The sequence below is a fragment of the Rhinolophus ferrumequinum genome, chromosome 9 (assembly GCF_004115265.2).
Source record: "Rhinolophus ferrumequinum isolate MPI-CBG mRhiFer1 chromosome 9, mRhiFer1_v1.p, whole genome shotgun sequence".
NCBI classification, from domain to species: Eukaryota; Metazoa; Chordata; class Mammalia; order Chiroptera; family Rhinolophidae; genus Rhinolophus; species Rhinolophus ferrumequinum.
In genome coordinates, this window is record NC_046292.1 from 69,630,519 (window position 1) to 69,657,063 (window position 26,545).

Below are 26,545 nucleotides of genomic sequence, written 5' to 3' on the forward strand. Positions count from 1 at the left end.
ATAAATTAGCATAACTTTTTCAAACTTTTTTGACTGTGCCCTAAAGTAAGAAATTCTGGTTTTGTAACCCAGTATACTCACACATATAGAACCAAAACAAGTTTCACAAAAGAATACTTACCGTTATTACATATGTATTGATAGTTTCTGTCCTTCTCTTCTCTTCTTTTCTCTCCTCTCCTCTCTTCTCCTCTCTTTTCTCCCCCATCCCTCCTGTTTTGTTTTGTTTTGTAATGCTGATTGCGAATCACTAAAAATACTTTTCTAGGTTGTTAGGAGAGGAACCTATAGTTTGGAAAGCAGTGCTCCATTGAATATACGCTGCCAATGTTTTGGGTACTCCTGCTGCTCCCCTCATACCCTCCTGGCCCATGTGTGTACTCCTATCATTGCTGCAGCATCCAGCTGCACACGAATATCAACTGACAGCACTTCCCTCAGCCACATCACACTTTCTCCCTTTCTGCCTGGAGGCGTCACTGTTACTCCCACAGGGTACCTGTAGCTCTGCAATTCTGACATCTATGCAAACCTGGAAGTAAAAGGGAATTAAACCCCCAGGGAACAAATCTTGACCAATGGGATATTGGGAGCCAGTGGTTAAATGTTCCCCTGTTCTGTCCCTTGGATGAATAATCAAAGCGCATTCTCTGTGGTTCTTCAGAGGGTCCCCAGCAAGATTGAGCCCTCGTTGCCTACAACAGTGAAAGCTATATCAGTGCTTCTCAAACTTAAATGTATATATAAAACACTTCAGGATCTTGGTTAAATGTAGATTCTAATTCAGTAAGTCAGGAGTGGAGCCTGAGATTCAATATTTCTAACAAACTTTGGGTGTTGTTGCTACACTCTGTATCGCTAGCAACTAGAAAACATACCCTTCCGTGGCTTTCCCTCCTTCCCTGTTTCTCTGTCCCAATGCCTCAGATCCTCTTGGGATCACATCTCAAAATAAACTATCTGCAAAGAAGCCTGTTTCTCAGGCTCAGTTATTAGACAGAACCCAGCCTAAGACAAGTAGCATTGACCCAGCAATTCTGTTTCTAGGAATTTATCCTATAGATATATTCACATATGTGTGAAATAATGTTATCTACAAGGTTATTACATTATAACAATAGCAAAAAATTGGAAACAACAAATGTAAGAGGACTGGTTGAATGACTTATGATACATCCATATTATGGACTGTTACATAGCTGTTAAACAATAACAAGGCTCTTTATATTCTGATAAGAAAAATATTCCAGATGTTTGCTAAGTGTGAAAGGCAAAGTATAGAGAGTACTGTGCATATTAATGCCTCCAGTTGAGTAAAATAAGGGGAAAATTACATACATATATTTTTTTGTATATACATAAAATAACTAGAAAGATACAGAAAATAAATAACATTGATTGGGACAAGGGAAAATGGGTGGTTCGGGACAGAAAGAAGAGGGAGACGTTTCTTAGTAATGTCCTTTGTGTATTTTTGAAGTTTGAACCATGTATTATGTTAACTATTGAATTAAAATTTCTTGTGTTTGGTCTAGAAGTGTATTACGTTTTCTTCCTTCTTTGAATGTCAAGCTACTCTGACGTTTAATGTTATCATATATTCACATCAGTATGAAATAAGATCACATATCACCTATATTAGCATTTATGTACATATTTTAGTTTTTCAATAGATTGCAAACTAAATTATGACAACTCTACTCTATATCTGTATTTTGAAAAATATATTACTGTCTGAGCACATAACATATGTATATATGTACTAAACACTTTGTAGATACCTGTCAAGTTTATTTGAATACCTTACATTTGGCTCTACTATCAGAAAAATCCCTATAGTAGAGCAAATTGGGTTTATTGCCTAAAACTCTTAGTAATTGCACCATTACTCAGGAAGTCACCAGAAGAGGAAAGGATGCTGGTACTGAAAAACAGACAAAGTCAAATTATGGAAAAGTGTGATTTGTTTTTACTCTAGTAAATAAAGCAGAGGAAGTACATGTTTTAAAATAATTCTTGGGTAGCCAGTTAGCTCAGTTGGTTAGAGCGTGGTGCTAATAACCCCAAGGTTACCAGTTCGATCCCTGCATGGGCCACTGTGAGCTGTGCCCTACTTTAAAAAAAAAAAAAAAATTATTCTTAAGTGGGTACAATTTTTAAAGTCTTGGTGTTCAAGAATTAAACTTAATTAAGCTTAGGAATTCACTTATAAACTCTGAGTCTCTGATAATGCTAAAAGATCAGCAATTACTTGAGTGTCGACCAGGACCCATTTCTATACTAGACTCCTGGGATACAGTGGTGAGCCAAAATAGGCATGGTTTCGCACTCAGTGAACATACAGCCTAGTAAGAGAGACGGATATTAGTCAAATAGTTATGTTCATGATTGAATAATTACCAATGAATTAAGTGGTCTAAGGAAAAGGAACAGGTTCTCTGATGGCATGTGTAAAGGGAATCTGATGTAGGTACAGGAATTGGAAGAAGTAGTGCTTGAGGTGAGATCTGAAAGATACAGAGGGTGTGCAAAATTAACATCTTGCAGCCTATGTTAAGGATTTCAGGCTATCATTTCCAGATTTATCAGTTATCTATTGCCATGTCCAAAACCACTCCAAAACTAAGTGGCTTAAAACTACAGTTAATTGTTTCTCACAATTTTGTGGGTTGACTGGGTGATTCTTCTGCTGATCTTGCCTGAACACAGTCCTATGGCTGCTTTCAACTTCTCTAAGTTGGAGGCTGGGCCTCCCACTCCATGTGGTCTTTCTTACCAGGTTTCTGTATGGCCTCGTGTTCTCAGAATTCCAAGAGGGTAAAGAGAAGCGGCAAGGCTTTTTGAGGCCTAGGCTCTGGAATTTGGACAATACCACTATTTGTGCAAGCAAGTGAAAAGGCCAGTCTAGGGATGAGAAAATAGATTCCACCTTTTGATGGATAGAGCTAGAAAGGATTTGTGGCCATATTTTTCAACCTACTACAATTTATCAGGTAACTATTCAATAAATAGTTATTTACCAAGCATTGTTTTAACAACTAGAAATCAAACATAAATAAAATGTAGTAATTTATAAGTTGCTATTTTTTTCTTTTCCTTGGAGCCCATAGTAATTGTGTATTGTCATTCCATTTTCCATAGATATCAGTATTTGTGAACATTTTTTCTATGGTATAAAAATGAATCATCATTGAATGATATAAAAAGAGGAGTCATACCTAATTAGAGAGGAGGAAAAAATATTACTGGGGAGTATAAGTAATTTTTAGCCTTTCTAAATTTGTAATAAAGAACATGTACTTTATAGTCATAAAAGAATTAAGGCTAGGTCAGTGTAGCCATGTAGTGACAAATGATATCTATAAGGACAAAAATTAATTCAGCAGTGAAAATTTCAGGAAAGTCCAGTTTTTCTTTGTAGTTATAACTTTGCTCTCAGGTTTGTTTTAGCTATCTTTTAAAGGTGACTTCTTCCCAATTTAAAGTTTGCCCTTTATTTTGGGTAATTTTGAATGAATGAATAGAATAAATAAGTATTACATGTAAAACTAATGACAAGGATATTAGCTACCTGAAATTGTGTTTTTTTGCAGGAAACATCACATGAAAACAAAAATATTTGATTTGCTTAGAAATTTTTTTTTTGTGAGTAGTAATCTAACTTTTTTTTCCATATTTTTTTTAATTATAAGAATGATAGGAATGCTGCTTTTCTTCTGATGGAAAGTGACAGGCTAATCATGAGTTTACCCAGAGTGAAGTGGACAGAAGCTGCACTGACTATGGCGTCTCAACTCCAAGAAGAATGTGTTGCATTTATTATAGAAAACTTCTCCAAGATCATTCAAAGTGAAAATTTTGCTCTTTTTTTACAGGTACTATGTGTAAAATTATGTCCTATATTTAGTTCCATCTTTGTGTTCTGATTATAATTATGCAAGAGTTTTTAAATGCAGGTTGCCTTTGATTAAATTAGGATGGCTTAAATAAATTCCGTAGCAGATGGCATGTTTGCATAGGATTTAGAGCAATGATGGAAAGGATTTTTGGCTCACAAGATAATGAAGGCAGGAGGGGACAGGTTTGCATACCCTGGCAAGGCACAATGTTAACTCTGGCCAACTCTAGCTCTATCAGCATAAGCCATATTTTAGAAACCAAAGTCATAAAGATATTGTTTCGGTCAGTAATACAATTATGGTACATGTGAAATTCTTTGTTTTACTAGGGACCCACTTTGTTTAAATTTAGTAGTTGAATAAAGAACTATTACTTATTTTTAAAAGGTTCTGCTTTTAGGACTATTTTGGCTGTTAAGAATGTGTGTGTGTGTGTGTGTGTGTGTGTGTGCAGATATTTTTAACAAAAGGGAGATTATAATTATAATATTATAATTATGTAATTCTAATAATTATTATAATCATATAATTCTAATAATATTATTAACAGAAGAAATAAGATTTTTGGTTGGTTTCATTCAGCCAGTTATGATGGTCTGCTATTATGCCAGACTTTCACATTTTTTACACATTTTACATGTATTCCTATTAAATACCAGTTTCTGTGTTTTGTAGTCACAAGCAATGAGCAGCACAGCTGATCTGTTGGACAAAATTTTAAAAGCAATCGAAGAAAACATTACCACTGAGAATAGTTGCTCTCTTCTTATGGCTCTGGACGTGTTACTGAACTCTGACAGTACAAAAGAAATGGTATTGAATGTAATAAAGTTCATTAAAATGGTATAACATTTGAACTGTTTTAAGATTTTAAAATATATGCACATTTTAAATGTTGCTTGGTTCATTGAAACTCCATAATGGTCACCTGGAGATTGGTTATAGCCTCTACTTTCGTGTATATTTAGAATTTTTTTTATAGTACAAACATTTTTTAATTTCATTTACCTCCAAATGGACTTATTATAAAAGTTTAGAATTTGGCAGTTTTACTTGCTATTTCTAAACATAGTTTGGTACTTAAAATATTAATTGGTATAGTATAACTAGTAATTTCTCTTTGGTCACTACGTTAAATTGCCTAAATATAAAACTTATATAGAATTTTTAAAAATTTTTCATCATCAGTATCTTATTTTTATAATAAATTCTTAATTCCTTTTTGTCTTTAAATAATCATTTAAAATAGGATTGACAGGGAAAAAGCAAAATTAAAATATTATTTAAAATACAATTAATCAATGGTAATTGATAAGCTAATTGCAAATTATTGACATTTTGTATTTGTTCAACAAGAATGATAAATAATTTCATCATATTTATTACTATTGCATAGAGTATTTGACCTTGTAATGTCATAGTGAATTTAAAAAGGCTGGGGAAGCTATTCATGTGAAGGCCATTGGTGGTTTAAAATGTTTGGTTGACAGGATAAGATTTAGTTTCACGTTCACTATAAAATTCTGTTGTGAAGAATAAGCCTTCATAAATAACATGTACCCGATGATCTTAAAAACCTTAAGTGATGACATCATTGAGTTAGCTTAGGAATAAGTAGATTCGGAAAGGAATAATGACTGGTTGCTATGACAATGTGGCTCTCACCAGCTGCTGATTTGTTGCTTGAACACAGGGTTTTACGTGCAAGATCCAGGCTCTGCGTGATAAGCTGTGGATCTTCCTGGTTCAGTCTTTCTATGCTGTTCGTCACACAGGAAGCTGGAAGCTGATGAGCACAGATGATCAACAGAAAATCCAAGCAGGTATGTTAGCCATGAGATTTTTTTATTCTTATAATCTTTGTGACGAGATATTTTGAGGGGATTCTAATAAGTGGTAGGATTAATGTTTGTTTGCTTCTGTTCAATAATAGCTTGCTAATTGAAACTAGTGATAGTATGTTTAGGCAGTTTTAATAAATCGTGCTTTTTTGCTCTTCCTAGAAGATGAAAATAATTTCATATATATGTATATATATGAATCATTTTATATATGTATAAATTTTTAATCTTACTTTATATTAGAAACAATGTACTAGCCAAATTTGCTTAAAAGCATTCTTGTTTTACTTAGAGAGATTAGAAGTGTAAGAAAATGTAATCCATATAGAACAGATTATTAAATATACTTTCTCTCTCTTTTTAAATATATTTTTCCATAAGGCTTTTCTATCTTTTGCGTAAGATACCTTTTCTGGTGGTTTTGCCCAGATTAGATGGCTTTATTTCATAATTGATTTGTTCAGTGATACGGTGTGTGCTATTGCGGAGTGTCCCTCAGGAGCCGCACAGTGGTCTCTGACATTTAATAGGCACCATTTGACACATTAGCATTAAACAAAAGATGTATATTGCTCAGAATGTGTGTTTGTTTCAAAAATATTAGAATAAAAATTTGAGGCTATGGAACTAAAAATGGCTTCATGACTATTTTTGGGTTAAAGCAGGTGCCTTAGAAAAAATATTGGCAGATTCAGCAAGTGTACTTTTAAACATTTTAAGTTAAGAGACTATATTTTATGAAGCAAATGTTTTTGTACTATAGAACATGGAAGCTGTATATGATATATTCTTGATAGTACATAGACATGTTAAATTCTTTAATGGTTCAGTCAGAATATGATCTGCTCTGTCTTGCATTATGAGCATAAAATAATAGTGTAGCTAGATGTGATTTCAAGAACACTTTTCAAGGAAATTCCAACAAAATCATAAAACAACAAAAATCATGAGAAGGTCTTTAGAAATTGGAATTTTTTTCCTGTGACCATTTCTGTATTGATTTTTAGATAACAGTTTAATCTTTACTATAAAATCTATACAATGTGAAGAAATAAGGTCAGCTCTCTTCTGATTAGCAGTAAACTTTTTTTCTCCACTTTAGAGGAGTACATGGTTAAGTTGGGCCTCAATATTCTTTATCTTAATTCTTCAAAGTGCTAATTGAAATTACATGTACACACACACACACACACACACACACATACATATCTAAAACAAGTTATTGGTAATCCAACTAATTATCAAAAAGAATTTTTCAATCTATTACATCATATCAGTGTAAAAATAATGTTTTTTAATCTTAAGTGTATTGAATTATAATGATTCCTGACTTATGGACAATTACTGCATTGGGAAATCCCAGAAAAAGCAGTGATTCTAGGTTGTCTTTGTTATAACATTTCTTGTATTCTAGTTTGAGTTACTGACCTCTGAAAGAAATCTTGTATTAATTTCTTCCTGTATATTATTGTGCAAAGTCATTTGCTAACTATAAATCAGTCCTGATTATGCCATTTCTGCTTTGTCTTATATCACAGATCCTATAGAATAGAGATAATAGAGATGTATAGTAGAGTTACAGATAATATAATGTATTTTACATTAGCTGGTTTAATAAAAATCAGATAATTTTTGGAAATTATGTGTATTTCTTCAAAATATATTTTAAAGCCCATAACCTTCAAAAAGCAAAAATACGTTAGCTAAACTGTATGTATAGCTCTTGTACCATTATTCCTATACATTTCCCTGATGTCATTCAAATTCTTATTTGAAGAACATAAACGTGAGTTCCCCAGTAATTCCCAATAAACCTAATCTACAAATGAATTTTTATGTAATTCTAAAAATAATGTGAGTTTGAGGATTGTTTGTTGTTTCATTTTCAATAGAATCTTATTTTTTTCTTTCCTCCTCATGATATACCTGCAAAACCAGAAAATATTTGTAATTCATTTCAACAGAGTATTTTTATGTTTTTTAGGATAAACATTTTTTCATATGTAAGTTTATAAAATATGACATTTGCTACAATCTGTAATTTTTTGAAATTTAGCAAATTAAATGAAACCAGTTATCTCTAAAATTTTACAGCTTGAGAAAATATAAATGTATGAATCTTCTCTGTGAAATTGTACATTTCTCATTAATTTTAATATCAAAATCTATAGGGACTAGAAAATATGATTGAAAATATGGTTCTTTAAAAAAACTTCTAAAATATAATAGGGAATTTTCTATGTGTACTAGATTGATTTCAGCTATTTTAAAATTATTTTGCATCGAAACAACCTTTGTTTGGTAGGTATACTATTTTCCCTCTAATTCTATGTTAATAATAGTACCTCCTATAAAAATAAATTGCTGTTTCTTTTTACAGCTGCATTTGACAAAGGTGATGATCGAAGACTTGGCAAAAAGCCTATATTCAGTAGCTCTCAGGTAAACTTTAAAATTTTTGTACGTCCAATTGAAAAAAGGTACAAATAAATTTTATTATTTTATATTTCAGAATAATTTTTTAAAAAATCTATTCTTTCATTAATTAAAGTTATTTTTTATTTGCAACGATATGGATTGACATACAGAACATTATGCTAACTGAAATAAGTCAGATGGAGAAAGACAAATATCATATGATCTCACTTACATGTGGAATCTAAAGAATAGAATAAATGAATAAACTAATCGAAAAAAAGTTTGTTTTTTTTTTTAAAGAATTAACTTTTCCTTTTTTTAATGGGCAAGGGGAACAGGACTTTATTGGGGAACAGTGTGTACTTCCAGGATTTTTTCCAAGTCAAGTTGTTGTCCTTTCAATCGTAGTTGTAGAGGGTGCAGTTCAGCTCCAGGTCCAGTTGCCGTTGTTAGTTGCAGGGGTCACCAGCCCACCATCTCTTGTGGGAGTCAAGGAGTCGAACCGGCAACCTTGTGGTTGAGAGGATGCGCTCCAACCGACTGACCCATCCGGGAGCTCAGTGGCAGCTCAGCTCAATCTTAGTTGCAGGGGCAGAGCCCACTATCCCTTGCAGGAGTTGAGGAGTTGAACCGGCAACCTTGTGGTTGAGAGCCCACTGGCCCATGTGGGAATCGAACCGGGAGCCTTTGACATTAGGAGCACAGAGCTCCAACCGCCTGAGCCACCAGGCTGGCCCAAAAAGTTATTTCTTAATGGAAATAATTTTGGGTCTTTTTAATCAAGTGAACATTTCATAAATTTTTAAATCATGTGACTTTTTGATATCCAGCTGGCATAGGAAGTGTAATATTGTCTATCTTTTTTATTTCCTTGAAAGCCTTTCTGGCAAGTAACACATTGGAGCTATTCCAGCATATCAGAAATTGTCTAAGATTCTAGACCTAATTCAATATCTGTTTTTCTAATTAACCTACTTCTTACAAAAGAAAAATTTCATTGTCCCAGTTTTCTCTATACTAAAATCTTAATTCACGTAATAAATATTTGATGTGCAAAAGGCAATTAGTACCAAGAGTACAGTTGTGTTTTACTTTAAAAGTTACTTTGGGTACTTATATGAGGTATCTAAAGTAGTCAAACTCTTAGAAACAGAAAGTAGAATGGTGGTTGCCAGGGCTTGGAGGGACAAGGAAAAGGTGAATTGTTTAGTGAGTATAAAGTTTCAGTTCTACAAGATGAAAAAGTTCTAGTGATCTGTTGCACAACGAGGTGCATATAGTTAACATTACTATACAGCCCACTTAAAAATGGTTAAGATGGTAAATTTTGTGTTATTGGGTTTTTCACCACATATGTACATTGGTGTGTTCATTATGTGAAATACTTTTTCTTCTCCAAAAATGTTATTAATAATGATTAGAATTCCAAGCTAGCTAACTAATAGATTGTCACTTAATCAATAATATATTTGAAGTGCAAAATTATACTAACATAATACATGCATTTCAATGATATGGAGACATACATTGAGAGAATGCAAAGAACACACTGCCCTTCCAGAGTGGAATAGGAAATCTTTTCTTCCTCATCAGCGACTAGATAGGAACTCGCACAACTCTCAGCTACAACTGAGAACTCTCAAGACTTGAGGCAGGGATCAAGCTCCAATTGTCTTGGGTGAAAAACTGTGGGACACTGGAGCTTTTTGCCAGTAAACTTCCTAGGACTGTTTCCCAAAGTGTCTTCCACAGTACACCAACTCCATCATATATTCCACCTAAGACCATGTAGCGTTAACTGAGTTTGAGAATTGCTACACACCATAGCTTCTCTTAGACTGATGATATACATTAGCACCTTAAAAGCTCTGAGAAACACTATGGTCAAGAACACTGATGAATTCTGTTTTACCCAAAATTTCCCCAAATTTTATAATCACAGAACACCAGTAGATTCCCCCACAGGCCCTTTTAAGTCAGAATATATAGTTTCACTGAAGATACTCTAGGAAATGACACCTTAGGACATCTTTTTCTGTGTACCAGTTCCCTCTTATCCCCTGTGGGTTTTCTTTTTTAAGGCCCCAGGAATTAGCCTACCTGCCTTCTTTTCCCTTGTTCTGTTATCAACCAGGCTTTTCCTCCTTCTTTGCCTTACAGCAAAATAGAACAAAGTATCTTTTTTCAGGTTGTACAAGGCTTTATACTCTTAAACACAATGAAAACTCAGGGTAATATGTTTCCCTCAGAAAGGCAGTGGTATACCGAAATGGGTACTGGACATAGAATCAGAAGAGTTCAAATCTTGACTTCACATTTATTATCTGTATCATCTGTGAGTCCTAGTTTGCTTTTTTATAAAATAGAGTGATAAAATCTAGCAAGATTATTGTGAAAATTAAGTGAAATAATTTACGTGCAATATCTGGTGTGTAGTAAGTGCTCAATAAGTGTGGAATGAATAAATGTGTTTTCCAAAAAGAGATTTTTTGGAGATGGGAGGAGTTAATAAGATAAGACAGAGAAAAGTTTAAGACTGCTAGTACTAAAATACTTAAGGGTAAAAATTATATGATGTCTGGGATTTTCTTCGAAATAAAATATGAAACAAAATTGGCCCAGAGTTGATAATTGTTAAAGCTGGGTAATAGGTACATCGGGATTCATTATATTGTTCTGTCTTCTTTTGGTGATGTTTAAATTTTTCTATATTAAAAAGTTAAAAAATGAAAACAAAGCAAGAGGGAATGGTACTACAATCAAAAGGATGTCCAAGAGAATTGCTTTAGAGGGTTATCCTCTTTTTCTTTATTTTTGTCAATAGCATATGGTGCCCATTCTCAGTTGGCCATTTGTATATAAGAAATATATGTGAACTTTGTAGACGTTATGTCAGAGACTACCTAGAAACTCATGTAGATTGAATCCTCACCGTGCTGTACTATGTTAATGTGAAATTTCTAAAGGAGGGTAGTTACCCCATATACTACAGAGATCTCACGCATAGAATGATGCTTTAAAACAGATAGATTCAATTATAGAATAAATTAAGCAGGATCAGTTTTAAGGGTGGGAAGAGGTCCACCTGGTTTTAGGTATTAAAAATAAATATATGGGGCCAGCCCGATGGCTCAGGTGGTTAGAGCTCCATGCTCCTGGATCCGAAGGCTGCCGGTTCGATTCCCACATGGGCCAGTGGGCTCTTGACCACAAGATTACCAGTTCGATCCCTCGAGTCCCGCAAGGGATGGTGGGCTCCGCCCCCTGTAACTAAGATTGAACACGGCACCTTGAGCTGAGCTGCCTCCCGTATGGCTCAGTTGGTTGGAGCGCGTCCTCTCAACCACAAGGTTGCCGGTTCGACTCCCGCAAGGGATGGTGGGCTGTGCCCCCTACAACTAGAAACGGCGGCTGGACCTGGAGTTGGGCTGCGCCTCCACAATTAAGACTGAAAGGACAGCAACTTGAGGCTGAACGGCACCCTCCACAACTAGGATTGAAAGGACAACAACTTGACTTGGAAAAAAATTTTAAAAAGTCCTGGAAGTACACACTGTTCCCCAATAAAGTCCTGTTCCCCTTCTAATATATATATTTTAAAAAACAAAATAAATATTTTTGAGGTAAGATTTGATCAGAAAACAAAAAGTGAGGACCAAGCCTATTGGAACTTATAAATATCACACAGAATCCTAGAACCGCCCTGAATAGGACCAGTCTCCACCCTCTGGACATGTATACTCTGAGGCCCAGAAATGTTAATGACTTTATATAGCCTAAGTCAGAGGGAAAGCTAGGATAAGAATCTACTGATTCTTTTATTATCATACCTTGCTTTTCCCTAAACTTAGCCAGGTCATTATTTATAATATATGTATGTATGTGTGTATGTATGTGAGTATATATACACAGCCACAGACATATGTATGTTATTTTTATCTCAGACAAATTTTTAGTGTAAATTAGAAGCTTTCTATATTTAGAAATAATTAGACCCTGAACTGTATATCGATATATGCTCACGTTGGACAACATCCATCACATTTTTTTGCATGCCCAGTATGTGATATGCAATGGGCACAGTGCTAAGGGATACAAAGAAGATGACCCAGGCTCTGCCTCTCACCGCTACAATCTCATACAGCTTTTCAGAGAGGAGAAAGTATTTATATAAAGAATGGCAATATAACCTTACATTTGTATTCTAAAATTTCTCTACCAATTTAAACAATAGTTTGTTCCCTTCCATATCAAGATTGCTTCTGAACAAAATGATGAAATAGGTGCATTTGTCTTCAATGCCCTTCTGTTTTCCCCTTTTGACCTACTTTACCTACTTTTAGGACCCCTTTTCCACCACTTCCTCCAGACAACCAATACTGCATTACTATCTTTTTTCCCTTATATTACTATTTTGTTTCTTTCAAAAACCAAACTTTTCAAATGTAATGTGTTATGTGTTATATTTCTCAGGAGTGTTTGTTTGTTTGTTTGTTTGTTTGTTTGTTTGTTTGTTTTTAAATAAGGACCCCAAGAAGTACACAGTGCTTACCACAGAGGATAAAATTTCTGCCATTTGGTGATAAAACTTCTGGTATTTGAGTTGAAGAGAGAATTTTTGGTGAAAATTTTGATAATGTCCCTCCAATTATACCACATAGATAACTACCTACTTAAAGCAGTAAATCATGAGCTCAGGTCCTAGTTCCACCCTTTGTCAGCATATGATCTTGGGTAAATCACATACCTGCTTTAATCCCCAGTATCCTGCCTAAGAAATTGAGAGAGCAACAGGAGTATCTCATAGGATTGTTCTGAGGATTAAACGAGATGATGTATGAAAAGGGTTTGAGCACAGAATCTGGGAGTAGATCCTCAGAACTATTGTTATTCACTCAAGGCATCCTGACACTGTTAGGTATTAATTTTCTATCATAACTTCATAAAGTTAAATAATACACCTTTTTAAAAGTATAGTCTTTGAATTTTTTTATGTTGTATTTTAGATTTCATTAAGGTAATATGATTAAAGACACATTGAAAATATTGCTCAAAATGACCAAAGATAATTCAAGTTTTGAATAGCCTGAAATTATAAGATCAACTTATAATTTGATCTTATAATTTGAAACCCCTTTGGGGAGGGGTTTCCTTTGAAAAACTGGCTTATTAAAATGTACAGTATTATATGTCAGACTTCAGTCAAGTTACAAGGTTTGTTTTTTTCTTTGTAGCAAAGGAGACAAGTTTCTGACTCGAGTGTTCTAAAAAACAAATCTTTGAGAGAAAATAACAAGAAAGAGTGTTGGAGTTGTCCCTCTACTAATCAAAAGATGAAATCCGATGGATTAGGAGCATCTGGACATTCATCAACTACTAATAGAAATGCTATAAGTAAAACTTTGAAGCGTGATGATTTAAAGGAAAAGGATGGTACAAAAACAGTGTCTAAGATTACAAAAGAATTAAAATCTGGGGGGAAAAATGTTTCTGGGAAGCCCAAAGCTATAATAAAACCCAAAACAGAAAACAGTGATAATGCAAAGTCAGTAAACACGTCACCTGGACAAGTTGTGGAAACATCAGCAACAGCAGCAGCAAATGGACAGAAAAATGCATTAAATGGAAAAGGAGTGAGAAATCAGGAAGGACAGATTGCAGGTGCCAGACCCAAGGTACTCACTGGAAACTTAAGTGTGCAAGCCAGAGCAAAACCTTTGAAGAAAGTGACAGGAAAAGATTCTCTAGGCCTCGGCATCGCAGGACCATCCAGCAGATCTGTGAATTCAAGTATGGAGTTACTGGTTTCCACTGAATGTCTGGATGAATCAAAAGAAAATGGATCAATAGGAGAAGAGAAACCATCTGGTCATAAACTGTCCTTTTGTGAATCTCCAGGACAGACAGTGAAAAACAGTGTAGAAAATATGAAAACTTCCACTGTAGGTGGGTTTTAGTACTCTAATTTTTAATAGCTCCTGACAGTTACAGTTCCTAGAAAAAAATGACCTGTGTTTGGACTTTTATTTAGTTTCAAATGCAAAAACATAATTATTTACATGTATTCATGCAAACAAAGAAAACACAGTTCTTCCCACGTTAACGTTTAATTTTGTTTACAGTGTTTGACCAGTGAATCTATACATAATTGTTACCTATTTACTGATCTATCTAGTAACTCACTTTTTCTTAATTTACAGCAGTAAAATCTCGACCTGTTTCAAAAGTTACCAATGGAACCTCCAAAAAAAAAAGCATTCATGAACAAGAAACTAATATGAATAACAGGTAAGTCTTCATTCATTGTTTTACCTATATATTAGCTTTCTGGAAGTTAATTACATACTAACTTCTAAGTAAATATTTTAAAAATTTCTTTTTTGTTAGAAAATTTAATGTATTTACACAACAATATTTTAAAACTTATTTATTAAAGGAAGTTAGAGTATATATATATATATGTATATATATATATATATATATATGCAAACTGATGATTGATGCAAAATTGAAAACGATAATTTACACTTGTGGTACTTTATTATGCATTGCTTTATCATACCTGATCTACAATTTCATAAACTTAAAGACTTATGAACGTATGGTTTTTTATTTTCAGAAAAGATGTATTTTTTTATTTCTTTGAGGAAAAATGTATTTCACGTATGGATCTTTTAAAAGCTCATGTTTTGGAATTTCAATGTAAAACTGAATGCAAGTCCTTTTTCTTAGTGTGCTAAAGAAGGTCACTAGCAAAGGATCTAGTGATCCAGCACCACAGGCAATTTTAAAGAAAAGAGGGAATGACAATGGATGTGCTGCAGCTCAGCAGAGGACAAAGAATGCCCCATCTAATCTTGCTAAAACTCAAGGTAAACTGAAATAGTCCTGATGTTACTTCCTTGTTTATTTAAATTGAGTAAGCAGAACTCTGATTTGGTACTTGAGCAGCAATTAAGCAAGGTGTTACATGGTTTCACTCACCACATTCGTTTCATGCTATAGAGATGAGATTTTATACTTTCGCTTTTTTAGACAAGGATTTTGGGGTGTTGGTTTGGTTTTTATTGTCTTTGTGAGAGAAATAATTAAGGGAGTCACTGGTTTATTTGCATTTCTGGTCCTTTAATATATTATACCCATGTTTCTTTCAAGTTTCATTGATAACTAGGAATTCCATCTGCAAAACTGTCACTACAGAGTTCTTTAAAAAGCAGTAGTATAGTGTGGAGAGCTGTAATACATACCGTGTTTCCCCAAAATAAGACGTAGCTGAAGCATCAGCTCTAATGCGTCTTTTGGAGCAAATATTAATATAAGACCCAGTATTATATTATATTATATTATATTATATTATATTATATTATATTATATTATATTATATTGTATTATATTATACCCGGTCTTATATTGTATTAAAATAAGACTGGGTCTTACATTATATTAAAATAAGACCAGGTCTTATATTAGTTTTTGCTCCAAAAGACGCTTTAGAGCTGATGGTCCGGCTATGTCTTATTTTCGGGGAAACACAGTAGGAGGAAGAATTTTCCCTCTGGAATCTGTGCTGTGCCTGTTTTTCCATGTTGTAAGAAAGAAAAAAGTACTAATTAGACTGCATACTTTGCTAACATAATAGCTGATTTTAAAAATTAATTTGCTTTATGCATTAACAGCAGTTTGTAAAATTCTAAAAATAATTTTTGAGCTAAATAATAAATTAATATTGGAAGTAAATAAAAAAATAAGGCAGAGAAAAATTAATTATGTTCTAGTTATAGTTAAAATTAAATATTTAAAAATATTTGGTAATTCTGTTTGACAGTGCTCAATATATGATCTCTAGTACTTTCACCAGTGTAAACAAATAGATTCCCCAAGTTAATCCCTTTCCCCTCCAGTTACCAGTTTCAATTTCCTATATCTAAATTGTTAATCTATCTAAGTTGTCAATATATCTAAGTTGTTAATCCTAAGGAGTTACAATAGTAATGATCTGGTTATGAGAAATAAATTCGTTTTGTTCATGTTTGAGGAAAAACATTACAGCAATTTCAACATTTCTATTTTGCATTCAACTTGACACCTTTTCAGCTCTGTGGAACAGTCTTTTTATCCCCCTAAAACTTGAAAGGGAAGTCCCTTCCTGCTCTTTTGACACAAGAAAATAAGAATTTTCCACCTCCATATATTTATGCATATCCAATTCTGGCATAAGAATCAAGGCTCTTTACTTGAAGAAGAGAGATACAATTTTAATAATTTTACTAAGACTCTGGAATAGTCCCTTTGTATTTGTAATAGAAAAATATTTTCTTTTTAATTTTATCATGCCACTAACTCCTAATCTGTCATTGTCCATTTGATCATAGTGTGTTACCATTTCATTGTTTTATTTATTTTATTTCTTCTAAAGTAATTTAAAGACAAATACTGACTTTCATGCACAAATTAAAAGGTATGTTATATTTTTTAATTTAATTTTCTTAGGATCCCAAGGAGAGTCACCAAATTCAGTAAAATCTTCAGTCTCTTCAAGGCACTCTGATGGAAATGTGACAAAGTTGGACCACAGTACGACAGATAAACAAACACCTAAGAGAAAAATTGTCAAGCAGGGACATACGACTTTGCCTAAGGTTAATGCAAAAATAGTGGCAATGCCTAAAACCCCAAATCAATCTAAGAAAGGTGAAACTTTGAATAATAAAGATTCAAAACAGAAAATGCTTCCTGGACAGATCATATTGAAGACTCAGTCTTCTCAAAGACCTTTAAAAAGTGAAACATCTATTGTCCAAAAATGTATACTTCACAATGTATGTGATAATAATAAGGGCAGTGTTACTGAACAGAAACCTCACGAATCCCTAATTAATCTCACAACTGAAATCAGTAGTATGGAAGCGTTCCAGTCATCATGCACACGTGACCTACAAAAGCCATTAAACAATCAAGAAAAAGAGAAATTGGTATTAGAATGCCAAAGCATTTCAAATCTGGATAAATCAATAAAAAATGAACTGGAATCAACACAGATTTGTTCAGATAAAACTGAAACACAATTTTCCAATCACAAAGAAACAGATCATTGCAACACAGCTAAACTACATTATCATTCTAATGGGAGTAGTAATGTAGATCCAAAATTTTATAGCACCACTGCCCTAAAATCTATGATTTCAAATCCAAATGAAAACTCTTTGAATTCTAACCTAGTTTGTGATTCAGACTCCACAAATGCAGAACAACTCCATTCAGCATCAGATAAAGAAAATCAAGTAGGGAGAAGAGACACAAACAAAAAGTCAAGCATTAAAGGTGTGAAGGACGTTTTACCTTGTGTTCCTGAAAGGACAAACGGTACCTTAAATACCATTCAAGATGACGGAAAATCTAAATTACCTGCGGAACAGACAATCCCTAGTCAGTTGTCTGAGGACTCTGCTATAAATGAAGACAAATATGCCACAGTAGACTCAGATAGTTCCTCCAAGTGTTTTTTGGAACAAATATCAGGGAAAAATTCTCCTAAAGATATGGAAACAACAGAAACTCCAGAAGCTCCATTCACGAGTCAGTGGAATTTGAGTACCAGTGTTCTGCATCAGAGAGAGAGCCCTGAGTCTGACACTGGCAGTGCTACCACATCCTCAGATGACATAAAGCCCAGGTCGGAAGACTATGATGCTGGAGGATCTCAGGATGATGACGGGTCAAATGACAGAGGTATTTCTAAATGTGGCACTATGCTGTGCCATGATTTCCTTGGAAGAAGTAGCAGCGATACCAGTACTCCTGAAGAATTAAAAATATATGACAGTAACTTAAGAATTGAAGTGAAAATGAAAAAGCAAAGTAGTAATGATCTTTTCCAAGTTAATTCAACAAGTGATGATGAGATTCCTAGGAAAAGGCCAGAAAGTTGGTCTCGATCTACAGTACTCCACCCTAGGGAAAAAGAAAATGCTCTACGAGGCAGTGTCCAGTTTGCTCAGGAAGTAGATCAAGTTTCTTCCTCAGCCGATGAAACAGAAGATGAAAGATCTGAAGCTGAAAATGTTGCAGAGAATTTCTCTACATCTAACTCAGCTCCTCAGCAGTTTCAGGGGATAGTTAATCTAGCTTTTGAAGATGCAACTGAAAGTGAAAGTCACGAGTTTTCTGCAACTAAAAAGTTTAAAAGGTCAGTTTTACTTTCAGTAGATGAATGTGAAGAACTGGGATCGGATGAAGGGGAAGTCCATACTCCCTTTCAGCCTTCTATAGATTCTCTTTCACCTTCTGATGTTTTTGATGGCATTTCTCATCAACATCATGGAAGGACCTGCTGCTATGCCAGATACTCACAAGGAAGCGAAGGTAGAGTTTTAGAATGTAAACAAGGTAAAGGCAATAGTGTTCGTAAAAATGAAAGCTCTCTCTTGGGTCTTAGTAACGTTGACTTTTCAAGAAAAGATAAACAGAGTGCTTCAGCCACAGGAAAAACATACACAATAGATGTCCTGTCCAAAGGAGGCAGACAGCTTCTCCCAGAAGATAAAAAAGTAAACAGTGGAAGCGATGCAGATAATGACTTTCAACAACGCAGCAAGCTGTTAGATAGTGATATAAAATCTCAAGAAAGACCATGTCATTTGGAGCTTCATCAAAGAGAACCCAATTCTGACGTACCAAAGAACAGCTCTACAAAATCTCTGGACTCCTGTCGGAGTCAACTCCTGCCTCAGGAAGGTCAAGTGAAAGAGAGCCATTCTACAGCTACCGAAAAAGCTAATATTGCTTTATCTGCAGGTAATGTACAGAAATAGAAATGTTAAATCCATATGAAAATTAGTCTATAGAGTTTTAAAGTTGTATGTAGCCCTGAATGCTATATTTTAGTTAGAGTAATTGTTTAAGCAACAGATTCAAATTTTAAATAAAAACTTAAATCTCTTCATAATATTAAAATTAGCTACTCTTTATTGTTCACTTAAAATCCTAGTATAAAATCAATATCTAGTAAAAATTTTGATTATTTGTTAGAGCTAACTTACGAAGATATTTTACATGAAAGAAGAAAGAGAAAAACTTAGTTTGCTATTCTATTATTTATTTATGTCTAATTTAACATAGGAATTCTTGACTATTAGAAATTTTATTATATATTGGATATGATTTAAGGACTATGCTAGTATATATCTAAGAGGGCTGTGCAATAACTATAGTAATATGTAACTAAAAGCACTGAACTATTTTAACTAGATTAATTATTATAATTTATATACATTTTACAGAGATTAAGACTTTAAGGATCACTATAATTCTATTCTGAAATTTTCAAGTAAAAAGATAAATTTCCTAAAAGAGATTATATTTAAAAACAATGATAATATATGAAAAAGCCCAGGTTTATTTCATATGTATAGATGATTTCCTGTCTAATTGTTTTGTGTGTTTGTCTTCTTTATTATAGTATTTTAAACTAATAACCCACATTTAAAATACACAATAGTCACTGACTGAGTTGCTATTGTATATCAGAACTAAGAAAAATACTGATCAATAGTCCCTGTTCAGCAAAATCACAAGAATAGGGAGCTCCTTAAAGTTGTATTTTTTTTGTTTGTCCTTGCTTGCATCCTCCTTGCATGTGCAATATACAAATAAGGCTTTAGATAAAATGTATTTATTCTCCTTTTGGAACTGACTTACCTTAAAAGTCACCATCAAATAACCATGTCTTTTCTTTCTCTTTAAGTTTTTATTGTAGTGAATTAGATATATGTGCACATTCTATGTTTATGTTTAAATAATTTGTTGTTTTCTGTATTACAAGTTTTCAAATTAAAGTATGAAGAATTACTGTTAGTTGCCAGTGTTGATTTTGCTGCTAAACATTATTCTTGAGTTTTTTTTTTTAAGATAGAAAAAGAAATGCCTCAAAAATCTTGTCAATTTTGTATAAATGTCATTTTTCCCATTCTGTGTTTTTTTTGGACTATAACTGTTATATTGTTCTACAGAACTCTGAGGGGTACCAACATGTGCAATTTTTACATTGTGTAGTATTATGAATTATTTCAGGAGACATAGATGATTGTGACACATTGGCACAAACCTTCATGTATGACCATCGGCCTTCAAAAACCCTCTCTCCAATATATGAGATGGATGTAATAGAAGCATTTGAGCAGAAAGTGGAATCAGAAACACACGTTACAGACATGGATTTTGAAGATGATCAACACTTTGCAAAACAAGATTGGACACTATTAAAGCAACTGCTATCTGAACAGGATTCAAACTTAAATATTACAAATTCTGTTCCTGAAGATTTAAATTTAGCACAGTATCTAATTAATCAGACGCTACTTCTAGCACGAGACAGCTCAAAACCTCAGGGTAAAGCACATATTGACACTTTAAACAGATGGAGTGAACTAACCTCTCCACTTGATTCCTCAGCAAGTATCACCATGGCTAGTTTTTCTTCTGAAGATTGTTCACCCCAAGGGGAATGGACAATTCTGGAACTGGAAACTCAGCATTAAGAGTACTAACACTTTGGAAAATTTTGAACTATGCTACCCCTTTATTTTTTGATGTTTATATTACATCCAAATGATAATTCTATTAGCCAGAGATAGACTGCCCTTGATATAGAGGGAATCTTTCCAATTTATTGAAGTAAACATAGTTTGTTTATTAATATGATATAACATGTAGAAAACAAGTTTTTCTAAAATTTCTGAGCATGTTTTATTAATTAGAGAAATTAGAAGACTTATGAGGAAGCTCTTCCTTCAGTTTTCCTTTCCTATCTGATCATTTGTTCACTTATTCAAGAATTTAAAATGTGAATGCACAAGTAGATCTGTACCTTTACTTTTTGCTCTGCATATGGTAACATGGCAATTTAACAATAAAAAACTTATTGTGCTTGTGTCAATTTATGTAGAGTTAATCTGTGAGTATCTTTCAAACTTGGTTTGGTGGGTTGGTGTGGTTGAGGCTGACAGCTGAATATTAGAAAAAACCTTCACTTTCCCAACAATTCAGGTCTAGGAAATTATGAAGTAAATGCATCTCAAATTTTAATCATATTGTTACAGAGAAATGGAATCCCCTGTAACTCTAAATTTGGCGATATATCCAGAGAGAGATATCTACCCTTGTTCAAAAGAAGTGGAAAAACTCTCCATCTGTTTTATCAGTGTAGACTCCCTTTATAGTGAATCACCTCCCATTTTCTGTTCCATATTAGAGATATTTTAGAACTGCACTTGCAATAAGCCTGCACTAAATATTAACTTGAAAATGGGGACACGAGGCAGTGAATTACTGAGTTAAACTCTGTATGTGTGTGTGTGTGTGTGTGTGTGTGTGTGTTTGTATGTACGTGCACACATGTATGTTTGCTTTCTCCATATGTCTACATACCGTGTTTCCCTGAAAAGAAGACCTAGCCGGACAATCAGCTCTAATGCGTCTTTTGGAGTAAAAATTAATATAAGACCCAGTCTTATTTTACTGTAAGACCTGGTCTTATGTAATATATAATATAATATAATATAGTATAATATAATATAATGTAATACCAGGTCTTGTATTAATTTTTGCTCCAAAAGACGCATTAGAGCTGATTATCTGACTCGGCTTCTTTTCGGGGAAACACGGTACTCTACTTCCTTAAGATATCGATCAGATTGTCTTTCAGCCTGTAACTGGTAGCAAGGCAAAGATAAAAATCTTTTCTGTAAAATGCTGCTGGGGAGTGAACCCTTAGATACCTACTTGATATTGGTGGGCATTGCCCTTAAGATGACAAGAGTAAAATTAGCCTCCCTCAAAAGCTTTGCAGCGAGTAACTTCTCTAAAATATGTCAGAAGTAAGGAAACTTTAAAGTATAGAATTCCTTTTCTAAATGAACAAAGTTTCAAATGATCCATAATAGAATCTGTATATTGAATAACAAAAATCATATTGATGCACATCAGTTGTTATTCTTATAATATAATTATGCTAACATTAGCTACTAACCTGTTACACCGTAAATTTGCTATGCCTTTTTAAACTAGAAGCTCAGCAGGGGCACTCATTCATTCATACTGTCAAGAAACAGGCATTGGTTCTAGGCACTCAGTTGCAAAATGAGAAAGATTTGATTCCTGCCCCTTCCCCCTCAGAGTTTAGTTTCTAGTGAGGGACAAAACCACATAAGAAACAGGTTAAAATACAGTATTATAAGAACTTTGTATTTTAGAGCTGGATGGGAATTTAGACATTAATCCTTTCAAACTCAAAGGAGGACTCTGAAGCACAGAGGAATTAAAAGATTGCCCAAGGTCCCACAGCTAATTTGTGGGCTGGAATCCAATATTGCTTAATTTCAGTTTGATGTTATTTCTACAACACAACACACTTCATTTGATTCTTATAAAACCTGAGAATAAATACATTTAAAGATCATTTGTAGTACAAAGAAGTAATAAATGATAGTATCAGAAATAGCACAAATTCCCAAGACACTGTATTTTTCTCCAAATGTGAAACTGTTTCAAGTGTTACTTTTAATAAAGTACCCCAGAAGTTCAGAAATTTATAATTGAATCATCATTTCTTTCCCAGGATCGAGGTCTTGAAAACTTTCTTCTTAAGCTACTAGACATTAAAAAGCTACTCAATTTCATGTTACATCTGCAAATAGACAATAAGGAAGGCATTTTGCTTAAGGAAGGGTCTCTTAGGTAATTTCAGAACGTGTGTTTTCTTATTATGCTCTTTTTGGAAACAATACATCCACCAATCTGCTGTGGGACTCTTTGGGCTTGTTCTTTATCATTCAACAAACATATTGAAAAATAATTGCTAACATTTACTTTGCACTTATTATATGTTAGACACTGTGCCAGGGGCTTTACATATGCAAAATATTTAATGCTTACAACAGTTCTATGAGGATATGTCTTCTTACTATCTTTATTTTACACATGAGAAAGCTGATGTAGTGTCCTTACGCTGGATGAGCTACCTTGTGAAAGAAACTAAGAGAACTAGCACTATACTATTGTTTGGTAAGATAACAGCTGTATATGGTCAGAGTCATGGGAGCCCAGAGAGAGGAGCTATGAACGAACAGCTTGTCAGGAAGAGGAGATTAGAGAAAGCTGCTTAGAGCAAGCAACAACTTGTGAATTTTTATATAGAAGGGGCTTAGTGCTGCAATCTAGTGGGATGTGTAGACCAGGGGACTTGTCTTAAGGTGCACTTGTTTGTACAAAAAGTACTTTGCTTTTACTTAGATTGTAAGTCACAGATCAATAAAAATAGAAATGTTTTTAAAAGATGGTTTTATATTAGTTTACATGACTTTGCAAAAACTAATCATCCATGCTTAAAAAACCCCACAATCTTATATTTTAATTTGGGTTGCTTGGGGAGGATTGATGAAAATTATGGAGAGAGTCGAAAGCCCCTTTAAACCATCCTTTGGAGCAACCAGGTAACATCTGATGCTAGCTTTCAAGGATGAAGAGGCATTTGCTTGCTGATTGGGCATTTTAGCCACACCAGCACATTAAAGAATGGTGACCAGGAGGTGTGTTGGACATAGGGCTAAAGAGCTAAGAATTGGACTGTGAAAGTTATTAAATACTATGTTTAAATAGTCAAAGCCCTGGATTTGGTAGGCATTATGTCTTTTTCCATTATGCATTCATTTATTGTTTTTAACTCAGTTGACAATCTGTTCATTTTTCTTGAGAAAAAACCACCTACAACTCACAATGGGTAGTCATCAAAGTTAGTTTTTTAAGCAGTGTGGTAACGTAACTAGGTGTGCTTTAGAAAGATAACTGTCAGTAGTAACGAAAATGGCCTGTTTGTAGAAGTACCCGTAGCTCAGAATGCAATTACAATAGTTTTGTCAACCTTAGAAATGGGGAATGCAGGAGGAGTTGGTAGCAGAATCATTAGATAGAGATTATAGACTTGGTGGATGATCAGATGATGGGAGTAGATGGAAAGAAATTTTTAAATTGCTATACATTTATTCCACATGTATTTGAGGGCTTAATATATTCCCAGAACTATGCTAGTGCTGGGGATTAAACGGTGAATGGCATAGTATCTGTCCTTGAGCATCTCAATTTAGTGAGGGAGAGAGATTGTTAAAAATTACACAACTGTGATGTTAAAGCCCTGTATGAAGTGTAATCAGTGGATAAAGGGGAGGAAAATGATGCAATGATACTTGAATAGGCTCCCTCACTATTTTAGGATTAGTAGGAATTCACGAGACAAAGAGGCATACTGTTGGCAGAATAATAAGAGTTTAGAGGCAGTGGACAATTCTGGTTGTTCCATATGGCTAGAGAGGACAAGAGAATGGATGGCAAGGGTTGAGTCCAGAGAGTAACTCGATCAGGTTTGCATTTTAGAAAGATCGCTCTGGAAGCAGTCTGTAGGATGGAATGGAGCAGGGTGACAAGGCAGGGAGACTCGTGACGAGTGTTACAATAATAAAGGCTTGAACTAGGGCAATGGCTGTGGAGATAGAGAGGAGGGGACATATTTGAGAGATTTAAGACGTGAATTGGAAAAACTTAGTGACTGATGTGGGGATGAAAAGAGGGAGTCCTCTTAAGACTCAGGTTTCTCACTGGGTGGTCTGGGGGGTTGATGACGTCAATAACCAAAAATTGAAACAAGTCTAGGAGTGAAGATGAGACTAATTTTAGACATACTGAGTTTGAGATGCCTGTGGGACAAACAAGGGGCTGAGGACAAAACACTGTGGAAGAGTCAGAAAAAGAAAAGCCTGAGAAGGAGACAGAAAAGGAAATTTCACAAGAGTACTTGGAGGCCACAGTGAGGAATGTATAATCTCACTATGATCAAATGGGCAAAGAAAAGCTAAGACATTCTACTTGCACCTATTAAATTGGCAAGGATTTTAAAAGATTTTTAAGAAATTCAATGTTAGGAAGAGAATGATCAGTTTGGGATCTTCATATGTTGCTGTGGGAGTATAAATTACCTTTCCAGGAAGTAATTAGAGAATCTAGATCAAGAATGCTTATAACTTCATATCCTTAACCTAATTTCTTTCCCCTCTTGGGTTCTACCATTAAGAAATAAGAATCTGAAATAAAGGTTTGTCTTCAAAAATGTTTATTAGAAAGCTAGATATATTAGTGGAAATTGAAAACTAAATGTCAACAAGAGAAAGGCTAAATAAATTATGGTACATCTATATAACACATTATGCAATGATTAAGATCATTTCCAAAATATCTTTTAATACCAAGGGAAGATACATTTAAGAAAAAAAAATATGTATTTATAAATATGATATCCAATTTTCTATATTTATAGGCACATCAAAAAAGAGACTGGAAGGAAATAACTAAAAATGTTAATGATGGTTATGGTTAAGTGGTGCTTATTATTTTTATCTTTTAACATATTTTTCATGTTTACTACAAGGCACAGAAAATAAGTGGGTTGGTGTATTTCTGTTTTGGTAAACAGTAACGGTTAACAGTGTCAAATAACTGAGATGTCACTTAAAGTGCACACCTAGTCCATTGGATTTGGGCATTAGGATTTTATTGGTAGCTTTTGTCAATGATTTTTTGTTTTGTTTTACTTTTTAGAGTAGTATTAAGGGCAGAAACTAGACTACAGGGGGTTGACAGGAGAGCAGGAAGTAAAGAAGTAGAATTTATTCTTTCAAGGAGCCTGATTGAAAAGGAGACAGTGGTAGTTTGAAAATACTGTGGTTTTTAAGATAAAAATAAGAAGTTTGAAAATAAGTTGGAAATAGTCAAAGAATCAGCGAGCATCAAGGAAAAGGCAGGGGGAGGCAGGCTCAAGCACAGAGAGTACTAACTGATACCAGGCATGTCAAGGAACTTCAGATGTTTAATGTAATTTCAGCACCGAATGCATGTGAGACAGCAGTGGAAGATAAAGCTGGGAAAGTGCAGGCAGACCAAAACGTGAGGACTGTGAGCAAGCCATTTAGGCAAACATATGTACAAAAATTTTTAATCAAATGTAAACACCATTTTATTAAGTTTATGCTAGCTGTATAGTGTGAAAACTATCTTGGAAAGAGAAGAGACTAGAGGAAGGAAGACCTGTAAGGAGGTGATTGCGATTAAAAAAAGAAAAACAAAAACAGGCCCAAACTAAGGAAATAATAGCATAGAAATAAGAGGATGGATTTGGGAGATAATTAGGAGGCAGGATGAACAAGATGTGGTTGCCAACTGAGTGTGAAGATGGAGCAAGGGCTAAAGATGATTCCCTCCCCATATTCCAGAATTCTAACAGTTGAAAAACGGAAGGCGGATGGTTCCTGGTTGGAAAAAAGATAATTTTCAATTTGGACTTGT

At 34.2% G+C, this 26,545-nt stretch overlaps 1 protein-coding gene across 3 annotated transcripts in view; it reads left to right on the forward strand.

Moving 5' to 3' along the window:
- BTBD8 (BTB domain containing 8) overlaps positions 1 to 21,096 on the forward strand; it is an 81,503-nt gene extending 60,407 nt beyond the window's left edge. Inside the window, exons 10-18 of one of the 3 annotated variants that reach the window (XM_033115450.1) lie at positions 3,693 to 3,875; positions 4,575 to 4,721; positions 5,593 to 5,722; positions 8,121 to 8,182; positions 13,393 to 14,104; positions 14,359 to 14,446; positions 14,891 to 15,030; positions 16,649 to 18,952; positions 20,228 to 21,096. In XM_033115450.1, coding sequence (XP_032971341.1) covers positions 3,693 to 3,875; positions 4,575 to 4,721; positions 5,593 to 5,722; positions 8,121 to 8,182; positions 13,393 to 14,104; positions 14,359 to 14,446; positions 14,891 to 15,030; positions 16,649 to 18,952; positions 20,228 to 20,694 — 4,233 coding nt within the window. In that variant the 3' untranslated portion in view covers positions 20,695 to 21,096. The remainder of the gene's footprint in view (positions 1 to 3,692; positions 3,876 to 4,574; positions 4,722 to 5,592; positions 5,723 to 8,120; positions 8,183 to 13,392; positions 14,105 to 14,358; positions 14,447 to 14,890; positions 15,031 to 16,648; positions 18,953 to 20,227) is intronic. The other 2 variants (XM_033115451.1, XM_033115452.1) reach the window with 2 other exon arrangements.
- The last annotated feature ends 5,449 nt before the right edge of the window (positions 21,097 to 26,545 follow it).